This window comes from Grampus griseus, assembly GCF_964374135.1.
Source record: "Grampus griseus genome assembly, chromosome: 20".
NCBI classification, from domain to species: Eukaryota; Metazoa; Chordata; class Mammalia; order Artiodactyla; family Delphinidae; genus Grampus; species Grampus griseus.
Window position 1 is genome coordinate 51,583,315 of NC_139014.1, and position 15,081 is coordinate 51,598,395.

The 15,081-nt window shown below is 53.5% G+C and overlaps 2 protein-coding genes across 3 annotated transcripts in view; one reads left to right on the forward strand and one right to left on the reverse strand.

The window, feature by feature from the left end:
* Positions 1 to 410: 410 nt before the first annotated feature.
* Positions 411 to 6,760, forward strand: TIMM22 (translocase of inner mitochondrial membrane 22; the record flags this gene model as incomplete). Its single annotated transcript, XM_082678751.1, has 4 exons — positions 411 to 648; positions 2,742 to 2,938; positions 3,561 to 3,633; positions 5,028 to 6,760. 4 exons carry the CDS (start codon positions 411 to 413, stop codon positions 5,102 to 5,104), a joined length of 585 nt encoding a protein of 194 aa, XP_082534877.1. The 3' UTR covers positions 5,105 to 6,760.
* Positions 6,761 to 7,543: 783 nt separating this feature from the next.
* ABR (ABR activator of RhoGEF and GTPase) overlaps positions 7,544 to 15,081 on the reverse strand; it is a gene marked incomplete at its 5' end in the record, with an annotated part of 92,674 nt that continues 85,136 nt past the window's right edge. For both annotated transcript variants that reach the window (XM_082678749.1, XM_082678750.1), the window contains 4 exons: positions 7,544 to 10,241; positions 10,872 to 11,019; positions 13,174 to 13,279; positions 14,561 to 14,695. In XM_082678749.1, the coding sequence (XP_082534875.1) occupies positions 10,152 to 10,241; positions 10,872 to 11,019; positions 13,174 to 13,279; positions 14,561 to 14,695 (479 nt within the window). In that variant the 3' untranslated portion in view covers positions 7,544 to 10,151. The remainder of the gene's footprint in view (positions 10,242 to 10,871; positions 11,020 to 13,173; positions 13,280 to 14,560; positions 14,696 to 15,081) is intronic.

The window sequence follows — 15,081 nt, forward strand, 5'->3', positions numbered from 1 at the left end:
GCAGCCTCCCTTCCCTCCCGCCCGTCAGGAGCTCGAGAGAAGGCTGAGACGCTAGTGCCCGCGCAAAGCTTCCTGGGAAATGTCTGGGGTGTACGTGTTAAACTACAAATCCCGATACTCACCGCGCTGCAGCCCCGAAGAGGGTGTTTTCTGGTGACTCTGAATCTTTGTCAGTGTCGTTGGGACTGCTGCACAAGCCTGATTCAGTATTCACAGGAGGTTTTGGGAGAACGTGATAGCTCTTCCGCCGGGTGTGCACGAACGGACTTGGCTTCCGCTGCTTCCTCGGTCTCGCTCGGTGTGGCGAATCTGCCGTTGCGACACAATGGCTGGGAGCGCAAGGCCCCACGGGAGGCTTGTGGAATCTGCTGTGGGAAGAAGGAAGCCAGGTTTCTTAGGCAGCCACAGTCATGGGGGAGACGGCCCGCAGTGCCGCGGGCTCCGCGCCTGGGGCGGCGGCTTCCGCCGAAGCCCCGCTGCAGTACAGCCTTCTTCTGCAGTACCTGGTGGGTGACAAGCGTCAGCCCCGGCTCCTGGAGCCTGGGAGCCTGGGCGGGATCCCGAGTCCGGCCAAGAGTGAGGAGCAGAAGATGGTCGAGAGGGCGATGGAAAGCTGCGCCTTCAAGGCGGCGCTGGCCTGCTTGGGAGGTGAGGCGAGGAGGGGGGCCTTTGGGAGGCTTAGGGCTTGGGCGGCATAGGGGTCCCCTGCCAATAAGACCACGCGCCTGGGAGGCGAGGAGTCCATGGGCTTCGACCTTGACCCACCCCCGCCTGGTTCAGTGAGCTCGAGCAGCGCCTCCCTAGATCCCGAGGGTGGCTTTCGCCTCTGGAAATTGGATCAGAGAATCGATCCTGGGTCGGGACCTGGGGGTTCTAAGATGGTTGACTTCATTCATTCATTCGCTTTTAAATAATCATTTTCCAACAACTTGTTACTTTGCAGCTATCACGTGTCAGGCGGTGGAAAGACAGGGTGAGAACAAGATCCTTGTTCTCATGAAGCTAACATTTTAATATACATAGAAAATTGTTGAGAAGGAGCCTGGAGGAGAGCTCTGCAGACATAGGGCCCAGCACCTGCAAAGGTCTGGCCGGAAGTGGCTTGAGGTTAGAAAAACAGAAAGGCCAGTGAGGCCAGTGTGACTAGACAGCAGGGAAAGAGGGGGAAAGAAGTCTGGACTTGGCTTTTTTTTTTTTTTAACGTTTTGAGGATTTGAGAATGTATGTGTCCTTCCTGTATGCAGAATAAAGAGGGTGGCCACATTTGCAGGTGATTTGAAGTCTCATTGAGAATGAAAGGCAATTAAGAAAGGAATGTAGGTGAGAGTGCACATGTGAAGTAGAGCAGAAAGAAAAAAAGATCTTTTTTGGTTGGGGGAAGGCCACAAGAGGAGGTGAGACTAGAGCGTGTCTTGGAGGATTGAGAGAATGGGGTTAGACAAAGAGGAGGAGAAACAGCATTTCAAGTTGGGGGTGGGGTGAGGGATTTGGGCTTTTTGCCTTCAGGCATTAGGGCAGTCATTGATGGTTTTTAAATTATTTTTTTAATGTTTATGTATGTATTTATTTTGGCTGCGCTGGGTCTTAGTTGCGGCACGCGGGATCTTTAGTTGCGGCATGCGAACTCTTAGTTGCAGCATGCATGTGGGATCTAGTTCCCCGACCAGAAATCGAACCCAGCCCCCTGCATTGGGAGCGTGGAGTCTTACCCACTGGACCACCAGGGAAGTCCCCGTTGATGGTTTTTTAGAGGGTAACAAGTGGTAATGAGCATGATGACTCAAGGTGGAGTGTGATGAAGGAAAGGAAAGTCTGTGGATAGGGAGACCATATAGGGAACTTGCTAGACTGAAGCTCCGTGAGACATGGACTGGGTCTTTGTTCATCATTGTGCCTGACCCTAATAAATACATATCTGTTGAAATGATGAATGAGTCTTTGTAGTGCACCAGGGGCGAAGTGATAAAGGCCTTAGACTAGGATGATAATTGTGGACATAGGGTTACAGGGGGAAGCAAAGAAACAGTCAGAAATGCCCCTGAAGTTTGGAGTAGGAGTGACTGGAAAGAAGGAGCCATAAGCAGGAAAGTCTGGAGGGGAGGTGCCCATGATTTCATTGAACGTATACCGACCTTGAGGTGGCAAGAGGACATCCATGTTGAAATGTCCAGCAGGCTCAGGAAGGTCAGCTGTGGACAGCAGTGTGGGGTTTGCCGTTTGGTAGCTTTGTGACCTTAGGGAAATTAGTTAACCTCTCTGAGCCTCAGTTACTTCACCTACAGAAAGGAGAGGATAATAATATCTATCTCACAGGACTATTGTGAAGAATAAATGAGGCTGGGACTATAAAGCGTCAGAGTGATTGGCACATGGTATTTACCAAATGAGTATTATGGATGTCACCGTCGTCAAGGGAGTGATTTGCAAAGTTGATACCTGAACTTGAGGGTGACTGGTTTACATGTGAGAGTGTAGAGAGAGAAAGAGGGTTAAAGACTGAATTTTGAGGAATGTTAGAAAATGAAAGGAGGAAGAAATCCAAGAAGAGTCAGAGAAGAAGCTGCCAACAAGATAGATTCTGGATTTTGTAACGTGGAAACCAGACAAGTAGAAAGTTTTCCAGGCAAGAAGGGGCGTCCTCTTCGCTGGTGGCCATCCAAAAGGTGCTATTTGAGTATGACCCCATTACAGTAATCCAGAAAACATACCAAAGAAATCTTCATCTCTGTGTTTGTTTTTAGGATTTGTCTTGGGAGGTGCATTTGGGGTGTTCACTGCTGGCATTGATACCAATGTGGGCTTTGACCCTAAGGATCCTTACCGCACACCTACAGCAAAAGAAGTTCTTAAAGACATGGGGCAGAGAGGAATGTCCTACGCCAAAAATTTTGCCATCGTGGGCGCCATGTTTTCTTGCACTGAGTGTTTGGTAGAATCTGTAAGTGTCCCTGTCTTCTGAGAAAGCCTTGCCTGTTTCCATCTTGGGACTTCTCAAGAGAAATACTCTTAATGCTACTAGAAAGCAGGTCAGAAATGTCCAATACTTGCTAGATTAAATTTCCATGAAGTAGTCCCTAATGTAAACTTTTTGTGCGTTTATGATTTGGGCTTGCATTATTTTTTACTTGTTTTTGGAGGCTAGAAGTTGGTTAATGAGTTTATTTTATTTATTTTTTGGCTGCACCGCGCTGCTTGCAGGATCTTGGTTCCCCAACCAGGGATTGAACCCAGGCTCCCTGCAGTGGAAGCACGGAGTCCTCACCACTGGACCACCAGGGAATTCCCAGTGAATGATTTTAAACAGAATACTTACTGGGGAACTGAGACGAGATTTTGATTACTTCTCAAATGTTACACTTGGTTTCAGCGCTCTGGTACCACCTGCAGGAAGCATTTATGAACACATTCAAATTTTAGGAACTATACTTTTGAAAGAGAAAAAGATAGGTTTCCTTTGGGGAGGGACTAAATTCGCCAGCCAGAAACCCCATCTTTTTTTTTCCTTAATCATCTTGTCTGGCGTGTTTCTTTGGCTCTGAACTGCTCTTCTCCACCCACAGTACCGGGGAAAATCAGATTGGAAGAACAGTGTCATCAGTGGCTGCATCACTGGAGGAGCCATTGGTTTCAGAGGTTAGTAAACAGTTCTCAGATGGTTTTCTTTGTGGCCTTGGACAACATGCTGAAGTTGACATTTCTAAACATATGAGCATTCCAAGGACAGCCCAAGGCGTATGTGGACACTTGATATTCTTCCCTTCTGACAAGTAAATCACGTTTGCTTCTGTGTTAACGCAGTTTTGGAAACTTTCTAGTATCTAGATCAGGGTTTCTGATCCTTGGCATTGTTGACATTTTAGACCAGATACATGTTTGCTAGGGGGAGGGGGGCGCTGTCCTGTGCATGGTAGGATGTATAGCATCCCTGGCCTCTACCCCCTAGATGCTAGTAGCATCCTTTAGTGGTGACAAGTAAAAGTGTCTCCAGACATTGCCAAATGTCCCCTGGGGAACAAAGTCACCCCCAGGTGAGAACCACAGAGAGATCTAGATCTATCTTAGAAAAAAGAACTGCCCCCATCTTGAACGTACGGGAAGAACTTCCTCATAATATGCAGGTGTGTGTTGCTATGCGGGAAAGTACAGAAGCATAGCTGGGCCCCATTTGGCCAAATGGCAGGCTCTGCTGAAATTTCAGTTTCACGCATTGCAAACAGACATCTTTCTTCGTACTATACAACTGTCATTTTAATTTGTGTGTAAGTTATCACGGTAATAGGGTTCTTAGATATCTACCCCTTGAAAGCCAAATATAGGTATTCTAGAAATGTTGGATTATCATCTATAAACAACAAAGAAAAAAACCGGTTCCCTGCCACTTCTCCGTGTTGGTGTGTCTGTCAAGAGTGTGGTGCAGCGCGTCAGTGACAGGGTGTTCTTAACAGTGTACATTGCTGGGCTGCTCTCCATCTGCTGTGCCCGGACTTATCCAAAGCAAAAAGCCTTTTTTCTCATTTTCTGAGAGGCAGGATAATTTGCTATCATTAAAACCTGATTTTCCTCCTCAAACAGCCATTTGTGATTTATGGAGTAACTTCCCCTTTGGTCTTCCCATGTCTCAGCTTTGTCAGGGCCTTTGAGAGGCTCAGCTCCCTCTAGGATTGCTTTGATCACCTTCCCAGGAATTTATTCCATAAACAAATCAGGGTACAGGCCATATGCTTTCACTTGATTCCAAGGGCTGGTTCTCTTAACCAGTTTCCTGCCTGTGAGGGGCTATTTTCATGAGGCTGGAAATAGTAATTCTTTAGAACGAGAGAAGTTAAATGAACGTACAGTTAGATAAAAGCACACTGGATCAGATCGTGTGCACAGCTTCACTGAAGTCTTCCAGCGCTCTGCTAGGTTGAATGATTTGGAACGCGTCCGCCGGTTTCTTTGCGTCTGCGGGTACCCAGGCTCTTCCTGAGTGCAACCTGACCCGGCATCTGTCACCACAGGTGATGTCATTTGTGTTTGCTTTGCAGCTGGCGTAAAGGCTGGGGTCATTGGTTGTGGAGGTTTTGCTGCTTTCTCTGCTGCGATCGATTATTACCTACGGTGAGAGCAGTTGCCTCCAGGGAAGGATGATGCCAGCCCAGGATCAGAGCTGTTCTGTGTAGGGCAGTGTCTGCACCATGCCGGGGCACTTGCTTCAGAGACTGAAGACATTTGTTTTCCCTCACATAGTTGGTGTCGTGAGGGAGCTGCCTGGCTGCAATCTGCCACCTCTGAGCTGCCACACTCTCTGCTCCTGGACTCCAGCCAGGCTGTGGGGGGCTGTGCCACGCCAGCCGCTCTCTTTCGGGCAGATCAGGAGTCAGCGTGTTGACCTGTAGGAGTTGAGTCCCGCAGACGTTCAGTCCTGACCACAACTGGCCCTCTGGTGGTTTGGTGCCGTGGGAATGGAGGGAACTGCACATATACCCGGGAAGCTGTTCTACCTTGGACCTCCATGCCGTCATCCATCTCACACACTGGGGCAGGGCAAAGTGAATTTATGCCATCCGACCAATGATGTCATTTTGTTTAGTGTTCTGCCTTGTTAAAAAACATATATATATATGTATTTATATTACAGTTTAAAAGGTTGGCTTATTTTTATTTTCAAATTCCACAATTCCCAAAAATGGTTCCAGGTGCCCAAAGATTGAACATACATAGGGAAAGCGTGAGCAAACTCCTGCGAAGTTTGGGAATGTTAGGTTCCCAGGATCTGCAGAGTTGCGTTATCCTCACTGAGATTGTTACGTTGGCCAGGGCCTTCCCCTAAAGAAGCCCAGCCTAGCCATGTCCTAGGATGCATTGAAACTCCGCGCATAACCCCTGCTGGCCTCTTCTAAGAAATCCCTCCTGTGGGCTGGCCAATGGGAATGCCTGCGGTCTAAACCACACACGGGTGTTCCGCTCTGACCACCAGACCAGGCCCAGCTCAAGGACACAGTGTGTGAAGGGTCCTGCTCTGGTCCTCCTGGTGACTAAGTCACAGCAGCCACTGGTTACGATCAGACCGAGTTGAGGAGCTGTTCACCGCTACCATTTTTCTCTGATGTCAGCGTTTTTCTTTCTTCCTTAAACATATTAGTGTTTTTGACTTGACCTGGTAGCCTTTTTTCTGACAGTAGCAGCTCAGCCTAATTCTGTGCCATATGCAAAGAAATAGCCTTTTACAATTGGGATCTGCCACAGATGCTGCTTTACTCGGGTGCTCTGGTGGTGGGGTGAGGATGAACTCGGGACAGGCAGGTAGCTTGGTGGGGGCCATGCAATTCCAGCCACCGTAAGCCAGTGGTAACGTCTCCTTTATTCTACCTTTGCCTTTTTGCCTCTTTTTGGCTTTCTGCCCCCTTGTCTGCCGTCTTCCAGCTCACCCACCCTTAACCAGAACTCAGACTCAGCTGAACCATCCAGACATCCTGAGTGAGTGTGTGTGTGAGATAATGTCAAACCCAGCTGGTAACACCTTCCTCTGGCCATGTCTGCTGTTGCCTTTGGAATGAGTGAGCCAGTACACAAGACTCATGTCCTTCTATGGGGAATTCTATAGAATGCCTGTCCCAGTCTCAGTCACGAGGCTTCACTGCGGCTAGGCTGGCTGGAGTATCCTCACAGGTCAGAGAACAAATGTAGGAGTGTTTCCTCTACCGTCTGTAAATAAGTCGCCTATAAGCACTTAGAGCAAGAGTAGATACTCCTACGCTGGCACCTGCTACAGTGCTAGAAGCCCAGCATCTTCTACCATCCAGTCTAGTGCGTGGGGTCAAATACATTGACTGACTGAGTACAGGAAACTGTCCTCACGACTGCCTTGAAAAAGATGAGCCCCGGGCTGTCAGTAGCCATCAGTTCAATAAGCCAAGCACTGTCCACGTTGACTATTCAATCAAGAGGAGATGAATAGCTTCCTGTTTTAGATGGCTAAGGAGGCAGTATGAGCTCATAAACCAAACACCAATTTTCAGAGACATCTGTTCCTGATCTCCAGAATAAACACAGTGTCCAATGGCTTAGGCTGGTGGAAGCCTACATTAACCCCACTAGCTCTCTTATCGGGAGGATGGGCCTCTAGGGGATGCAGACTCTCCAACGAGCAGATGAGGACAAAAGGCTGCCCCAAGGACCTGCTACTTCCAAGGAAAATGGAGAGAAAATTCACATAAGATAAGCCTCCACTTGAATGGACAACAACTTCCTGCCATCTCTCTGAGGCACACTGATGGCCACGTCCCTGGTGGGGCAGTTGTATTTCATGAAAAGAACCGGCTGGTGACTGAGGTGGAGGCGTTGGTGAAAGAGCAAGGACGGGGCATGGGCTCATCGCCCCCCAAAACCGCCACAGTCTCCACAGGCCGAAGGGACGCTCAAGGGTGAGTTCACTAGGTAAACAGATTCTTGGAAGCACATCTGGATGCAGCTGGAAGAGTTAAATATTTAGATTGGTGGTCTTCCCTGGACTCCTGAGAACACAAACGTCCACACCACAGGGCTGAGTTGTGTGCAAATGTTGGGGCTTTGCATTTTTTTTTATTAACATTTTCCTCTCACGTGGTTTACATCAATTTATAATCTACGTAAGTTGAAACAGAACATAGACCAAAGAAAAATATATCCTTACCAACTTATTAAAGTCAAATATTAATGAAGTGTCCCATCCTACCTGTATCAGCAAACACCGGCGGCCCACAGCCGTTGCCAGCAAGGACAGGCATGCAGGATTCCTGTAGCCTGTCTTGACGGGCCTCTGTTGGCACAGACTGCCCTGCTGGGCACAGTGGCTGGGGCTTCTGGGCTGCACAGTCCCTGTCTCGTAGGAGAACCCACGGGCTATTTCCTCAGTGCAGCTCAGTCCAGGTCTGGTACCCCGCCCCTCCCTGCTCTTGGGGGTGGAATTTATAAATATTCTGAGCCTTTTGCATTTCTCAGCCCTTCCGGCCTTCCTCCCATTCTCATTGCCTAAGTGAGGTTGGGGGGCTGCAGCACACCTGATGCTGAGAAGCAAACCTCCCTTGTTTTGGGGAGGTGGGAGGCACCCATTTGGGGCTGTAAATAGCTCTAGCTGGCCCTCCAGTTCATTCCAGTCAATGGCTGTGGAAGCAAGAGCCTTCCATGCCACATACCAGCTCCTGAGTGCCGAGCAGACTCCAGGGATGATCAGACACTGGGGATCTTCAGACTCAAGCGGCCTTCTTTCTCTACCCCCTGTCTCAGAGAGCGGGGCTCCTTGCTGAGCTGCTAGCAGGCAGCTAGGGGGTCAGTACTGCCCTCCTCTTAGGCATCTCTTTCCTCCGATGTGCACAGAATGTGTACCGTTCTGCCCATGATTGGGCAACAGGTGTAAACAAGATGAGAAAGGGCCCTTCCTCTCACTGAGCAAGTGCGACGGCTTTAGGGCCCTAAACCCTTCTTTAAAACAGCTCTGAGCTCAAGCTAGGGGAGCTCTTCTCTCCAATCCTGAGGGCCTAGAATCTAGTCTCTGCCACATAGGAGAGCCAGGGAGCTGTGTACTGCAGCTCCAATCTCTGCAGCCCGGGAGTGTCTGCCCTCCCAGGCTAACTGCCAGAGGCCAGCGGCCCCTGCTCAGGTGGAGAGAAATTGCACTTTGGGGGTACTTCTCCTTTCCAGTGCTGAGCAGCGGGCCTCGGTGTTGGGATCGGAACCTGCTGATCCCCTACTCTGGAGCAGAGCGTCCACAACGAGGGTCCCCTGCAAAACCCAGTCCCGAGAGAGGCAGGTACCTGTGACTCCTCATTCTTCCCCAGCTCCTGGAGTTTCCCCGAGTTCACCCACAAGGCTGCATCTAGAAGCCGAGGGTGGAAGGCAGCACCAGGACGGCTGGCTAGCTGGACCGTGCCTGCCTTTCCCAGGGCCTGGAGCACACGTGGCCGTGGGGGCTGCCCCTGGCAGTGCTTGGCTGTGGAGAAAGTGTAAACCCTAAGGCAAAGGTGCCACGAGGTACGGGAGGCACCGGGAAGGACTAGCCCTCCTGGACAGAACCTGCCTGTTTCTGGACACCTGCTTCAGCCGTAGTAGCTGCCCTCCCAGAAGCCCAGCTCCACGAGAAAAGCCACCACAACTGCTTGCTGCCGAGAGCCTCTTTCCCCCCAGCCTAGGACACCCAGCGCTCCCTGGCGCTCCTCTCAACATCCCACCTGTCCCTTTTCCTCGGCGGCCTGACCCTCCCACCTCCCCCAATTCTTTCCTGACCCTCTGGCTACCTTGGTAGCAGGTCACTTGTGAGTCTTGTATACTCAAAGGAAACAGAACACCAAGGGAAAAGGAACTGAAAAGCAGAAGAAACAGTCAAAGATGCCTCACTGGTACTGGAGACAGAACAGATAAACCCAGAAATGGAGAGTCTCAGGTGGAAAAATCCCAGAAATCCGCCCTCCAGCCTGTGCTAAGCTGAGGATTAGTGTGAGTCTGTCTCCTTGTCCAACATTTGCACAGGCGGCAAGGCAAGCAGGTGCGCTTCCGCAGGCAGAGGGCAAGGAGAGGCCGGGGGCGGCAGGCGGCGGCGCGGCACGGGCCACCACTGCCACTGCCGCCCAGGGCCTCCTCAGAGCTTTCGAGGCGCTGGATCAAAAACCAAGGCTGCACATGCATGCAGGCAGGCTGGGAGGGAGGAGAGGGCGGAGGAAGACCGAGGGGAGGCTGCCAGGAGACTGCGATCTGGGGGCAGGGCCAAGAGAGGAGAAGCTGGCAGCAGTCACAGAGCGCAAAATAAAAGCCCTTGGACCGGACTCAGGAGGAAAGAAAGTGTTGGAGGAAATGAAAGAACAAAGCAGGCTGTCTGTGTGCCCACACCGGGTCGGTCACTACCTTTCCTGCATGACAAGTAGACGTAAAACAATTCCCAAACAGCACGGAGCATTAGACACAACTAGAGGAACAGAGGGCAGAGCCCGGGGTGCGCAGCAAGGCTGGGGCCGGGTCAGCTGGCTTTGTACAAGGTGGCACAAAAGATGCACGTCTTCCAGTTCTTGGAAATCTGTGTCCCTTGGAGTCTGGAGCGCTGGGTTTGGGAGTTCTCTATTGTAGTCCTTCAAGTCTGGGTTGGGTCCCCAGCTGGAGAGGCTGGCTCGGGCCACCCCCCCAGACGCTCCCACCTCGGGCTACACATCGGTGGAGAAGTACAGTGTGTTCCGCTTCAGTTCTGCGAAGGAGATGGGGGGGTGCTGCAGGTAGTAGAGAAGGACCTGGACCTGCGGGAAGACAGGGGAGACTGAGGCTGGGGTCCTCGCCCTGGAGGCCCTCTGACCCGCTGAGAAGCCCTGGTCTCCAGGCTGGGCCCCTGTGGCTCCCCGCTTCCCCTTCCTCTGAAGCCCAGGTGTGGCTGCCCATTTTCAGCAGTAGAGGGCGCTGCAGGGCAGCGGGTGGGGAGCCTGGGGCCACTTCGCCAACCTCAGTCATAAACTTCCAACCTGTTCCAGAGCTGGGCTTTGGCTTGGCAGCCCTGCTTCAGACCAGACCCCGCCCTGGGTCTTGTAGGGCTCCTAGGGAAGCTTCCTGACCCTGGAAGCGATGCTAGAGCTTTCGTGCGTGGGGACAAGGCCCCAGATTTTTCTGATACCCCTAGGCTTGCTTTCTGAGGCCCAGGCGCTCCCAGGATTGCAGCCAGCACTTGAGACAGACAACTTCTGGGCCCCTGGTCTAGGTTCCTACTTTTCAGCAGGACTGTCCAGAGCCCTGCCTCCCTGGTGACATCCTACAGACCATCGTCCCCGCTGTCAGGAGGGGAGGGGGTTAGGAGTCCTAGCTGTTCTCTCTCCACCCCTCAGGGAGGCTTGTCCTTCCCCTCCAGCAGCCGCAGGCCATGGGCAGTGCGTAGGTACCTGTGCCATGACATCGTGGGACCAGATGTCGGCAGCCGACGTGAGGTGTGCTTTGCTCTCCACTTCTGAGGGTCTCAGTAACGTGGGGCCAAACACAGTAGCCAGGTTGTGAAGGGACATCTTGTTGACGGGCTCCTTCTCAGCAACCCTGGGAGGGAGGGGAGGGGAGGGGAGGGGAGAAAAAAGTCATTCCTGGCAGCCGCGTGGGGCTCCAGACCCTGGGCTGTTACCACTCCTGGAAGGATTCCCACAGGTGGTCACTAGCCTCCCTCTCCTGAGGGTAGAGACCGCTTGGTAGGGAGGGGACTCAGCCAAGGGACCAAGTTCCAAGCTATGTTCCAGTACGTTCCAGTAACAGATTCCCAGCTCCTGGGCCGCCCCTTGAACTGATGGTAAACTGTCAGAGCCAGAAGGACCCACTCCAACTCCCTTGCCTTAGAGATACTATTACTGGTTCAAGAACTTTCCCTATAGTAATTCATGCTCATCACAAACCTTTGCGTAGGTAATATTATCATCTCCACTGTACAGATGAAGAAACCAGAGTACAGAGAGGTTAAGTGACTTGCCCGAGGTTACACAGCTAGCAAGTGGCAGAGCTGGGGTCTGAACCCAGGCAGTTTGCCTCCAGAGCCCAGGCTCTTCCCCACAATCAGCCCAGCCGTGGAGAGGGGCCCTGAGGAAGAGTCCGAGCAGGCGGGGCTGGGCAGGGGGCAAAGGCCTGAGGTCTGCCTGCTGCACTGTGGCAGGAACAACCCTCAACCCAGATGGAGTCCAGGGGCTGTTCTCCCAAGCTTTTCCAGAAGGGTCTGCCTCATGGGGCTCCAGAGCTGCCTCCCTTTGGATCTTCCTCTGCTTCTCTTGCATAATAAGCCAGATGCTCTGTAGATATTTCCCGAGTGACAGCAGGGGCTGCCATCTGTGGCTGGTGTCCAGCAGGCTCAGTACCAGGCAGCTCATCAGAGAGGCCCTGTGCCTCCCCCAGTCCCAAGCAATGTTTCTGGGGCTGAGACCCAGCCGCCCTGAACAGCGCCCCTCGCCGCACTCCCACTCCACCGTCACTCCACCCTCCAGGCCGGAGCCATCGATGTGCCTGCTGACTGCTTTGGAAACAGGCAGAAAAACACTGCCATGCCAGGAGGCAGCTGTGCAGCTGGCCCAGCCCCTCACCACACACACACGCGCGCGCGCGCGCACACACACACACACAAACACACACAAACACACACCCCGGCCAGGGCCCAGATGTGGGAACAGAGTGTGCCCGGTTCCCAGGGTGGAAAACCTAATGAATTTTCCTTCCCATTCCTCCTCTGTGTGTCCTCCCCACAGTGCTCGCCAAACTATTCGGGAATTGGTTGGGACTTCGGTCCTGGCCAAACCAGAGGGAAAATGTCTCATAATGGGAAAAACAAGACAGCAGCCCAGGCGTTCCCAGGTCTCTGGCCCTCCAGAGCCTGGCCTGGCCTGGTGGCCGAGCTGCCACTGGGAGCCTGGGCCTGAGGGCTCACGGCCCCTCACCAGGGGCTCCCTGGTCCCGGGTGGCAAATGGACTTAAGGGACGCCTGGGGACTTTTTCTCCCCACTCACACCTGGGACCAGTCCTGGACTCAAAAGTCAGTGCAAGGTCACCGTCAGGGCTAGCTTCCAGTATGAACTTTGCTGCAGGCATAACTTGAGCAGCTGTTGGTTTGACCTGACTGTGGAGGGAGCAGAGGAGAAGGTCGGAAGGGCTGTAGTTGAGGATCTGGGGGATGTGGCTTCTAAGGGCAGAGCTGCTGCTGACCCCAGGCAGTCCCTGCTGGGCTGGGGACTCAGATTCCCTATCTGTTAGATGAGCTGTGGGTCAAGACCAGCGGGCTTCAGATTTTTTTGACTGTGACCCACAAGCACACGCACGCACACGCACACACACACACACACGTCTGACCTGAGCATCCAGCACACGCAACGTGCGTAACTGAACAGAACGATAGGCACCCCAAGGCTGTCCCTCCTACTCCGTTTAAAAAATGCTAAGTGGACCGAATGACCTACTGACTGTAAATCCACCTACAGTCCTTGGCTCTAGCCCTGCCTTTCTAAGCATTCTCTAGCCAGTATTCGAGGTTGCCATTAGGACCCAAATATTTCTCAAAAGAGAAGAATGTGAACACAAGAATGTGAAGAGCAAACTCTCACCCTGCTATGGTGTCCCAGCAGACACCAGCACCCACTTGGAGGCACGGAGGATGTGGGTTCCTCAGCGGATGTGCCCTCCCCCCAGCTGCCCCCTCCCCTGGACCGGGCCCCTCCCCATTACCTTTTCAAGTGTTCCAGCAGGAAGAGGAAGGTGATGAGGTTGGGGTCTGGCAGGGAGCGGAGCAGGTGCATCATGCAGTTTTCCTTGGCAGCAGGGTCTGACAGGGCTGTGGGGAGAGAAGGGGCTGGGGCGGGGCTCGGCTCTGGGCAGGGAGGCCTTAGCCAGCGCCCTGTGGTCAGGAGGCTACGGGACACCGCGGGAAAGCCCAGGCTGCAGGGGGTCAGGGGAGCAGACCCTGCAGGGAAGGGCCTGGTATTTCCCCAACAGTGGGCTATTGGAGGTTCCTACAGGAGGCCCCACCACAACCTGTAACTCAGCCAGGAGGCAGGCTGGTGGTTCAGCAGACACTGTCCTTCCCCTCCCTGCAGAAGCCTTTGGGGCTGGAGCCATTCCCCATACCTGGACTGTAAGGCTGAGTTTAAGACAGTGATGTCATGGCATGAATGTTCTCTCTCTCTTTTTTTTGGCCGCACCACGCGGCTCGTGGAATCTTAGTTCCCTGACCGGGGATCGAAACCAGGCCCTCTGCAGTGAGAGCACAGAGTCCTAACCACTGGACCACCAGGGAATTCCCTGAATGTTCTTCTTCAAGTACCTCCGCTGCCGGAGCCCAGCAGTGAGCTGCCTTCCATGGGCTCCTCATTCCTGTGATCCAACCCAGGAGAAGACAAGGCAGGAGGGATGCACCCAGGCCAGGATTTGGCCCAGGTGGGTAGAGGCCGGGAGCCCTGCCAGCCAGGGCTCCCAGCTTCCTCCCCACCCTGGGCATAGGTCAGAGATGAGACAGTGCTCCTTTTGGAAGGCTCGGTACAGGCCATGTCAAGTGTACGCCTGCTCACTTCTTCTTGGCCCCAGGGCACCAGCGCCTGACCACCCACCTCAGGGCAGATTTCCCTGGGTGCCTGGGTTTCTAGGCAAGGAGGTCAGTGTCCAAAGAGGAAGCACAGAGGGCAGCCCAGAGGGATGAGACGGGAAAGGGGCAGGGGAGAGAGGGTCCAGCCTCCAGATGAGGCCCCAGCAGGCCACACCTTGCCCTCCAGGCCACTCAGCCACACGGCCCTGTGCAGTGGGCAGATCAACAAGCAAGGGAAGCCACAGATCTCCTCTCTCGCTCTTTTTTTTTTGCGGTACGCGGGCCTCTCACTGTTGTGGCCTCTCCCGTTGCGGAGCACAGGCTCCGGACACGCAGGCTCAGCGGCCATGGCTCACGGGCACAGCCGCTCCGCGGCATGTGGGATCTTCCCGGACCGGGGCACGAACCCGTGTCTCCTGCATCGGCAGGCGGACTCTCAACCACCGCGCCACCAGGGAAGCCCTCCTCTCTCACTCTTTACTGGTCAGGGAGGCCTGGCTCAGCCCAGCCCTCAGGCCCCCACTGGAGGCTCACCGATGCCCTCCATGAAGGCTGGGTAAAGTCGGTCGGTGAGGAGGGGCTCGGGCAGCTCCCGGAAGTATAGCTTGAGGGTGCCAGCGATGGCGTTGATGTCCATGTCACTCAGCATCAGCAGGATGTCCTTGTTGTCTGTAGGGGAGACGGGAGGTCAGGGGCTGTGCTGGCTGAGCCACCTCCGCCCCCACGCAGCCCTCAGCTGGGCAGGTAGCCCTGTTCCGTCCCTCTATCCATCCTGAGACAGCTTGCCCGGGACACCCCTACGCTGTCTCTGGTCTGCTCTCCCCAGGAATGGCAGGATGTAGGTAGTGTCCACAGGTGGCCTGTGACTCAGCTCCGTGGGGGGAGGGGAGCATAGATCGTCGTCCAGAGTCCTGGAGCCACACTCACGCCACGTGTCACACGCCCTCCTTCCAACTGGAATCGCCCCACGGCTAAGCCCCTCTCTGGAAGGCGCTGTGCATTTTTTTGTACCTAAAATCATGTTCCGACAAAGCCTCAGCTTCCAGGTGGCACAG